A 414-nucleotide genomic window follows, 5' to 3' on the forward strand; every position below is an offset into this window, starting at 1 on the left:
GCCGGCACCCCCCCAGAAGCCTGGGACACCGGGAACATGCCACCCCCCCATGCCGGGGCAATGCTGGCCATACTGGGTGCCTGTCGCGGAAGCGGGCGATGCTGTAGAGGACGCAGTAGCTGACGAGGCGATCGCCGGGATAGAGGGCCGGAAGCTCGGTGGGCGAGAGCAGGGCCTCCATGCTGTCGGGGACGTACCAGTCAATGGTGATATCGCTGACAGCCGGCTCGATCGCCTTCTTCAGGGACTTGATCAGCTGGGGTGGGGAGAGGAGCCGGTGTCGGACACCACGGTGGCCCCTGTGCCCCACCATGTCCCCCCCCGGGCGTTACCTTGGGCTGCAGCCTCTCAGCTGGGCTCAGGAACTCGGCACAGCCCCGGCTCACCTTGGCCATGCCCTTCAGTAGCCGCCGG

The 414-nt window shown here is 67.6% G+C and overlaps 1 protein-coding gene across 1 annotated transcript in view; it reads right to left on the minus strand.

Annotated features, from left to right (window-relative positions):
* Positions 1 to 414, minus strand: part of LOC104545817 (von Willebrand factor A domain-containing protein 5B2-like) — a 6,375-nt gene that overhangs the window by 2,890 nt on the left and 3,071 nt on the right. Inside the window, 2 exon segments of the mRNA XM_010191038.1 lie at positions 37 to 256; positions 333 to 413. Of these exon segments, the coding sequence (XP_010189340.1) occupies positions 37 to 256; positions 333 to 413 (301 nt within the window).

The sequence above is a fragment of the Mesitornis unicolor genome, unplaced genomic scaffold (assembly GCF_000695765.1).
Source record: "Mesitornis unicolor isolate BGI_N332 unplaced genomic scaffold, ASM69576v1 scaffold30698, whole genome shotgun sequence".
NCBI lineage: Eukaryota > Metazoa > Chordata > Aves > Mesitornithiformes > Mesitornithidae > Mesitornis > Mesitornis unicolor.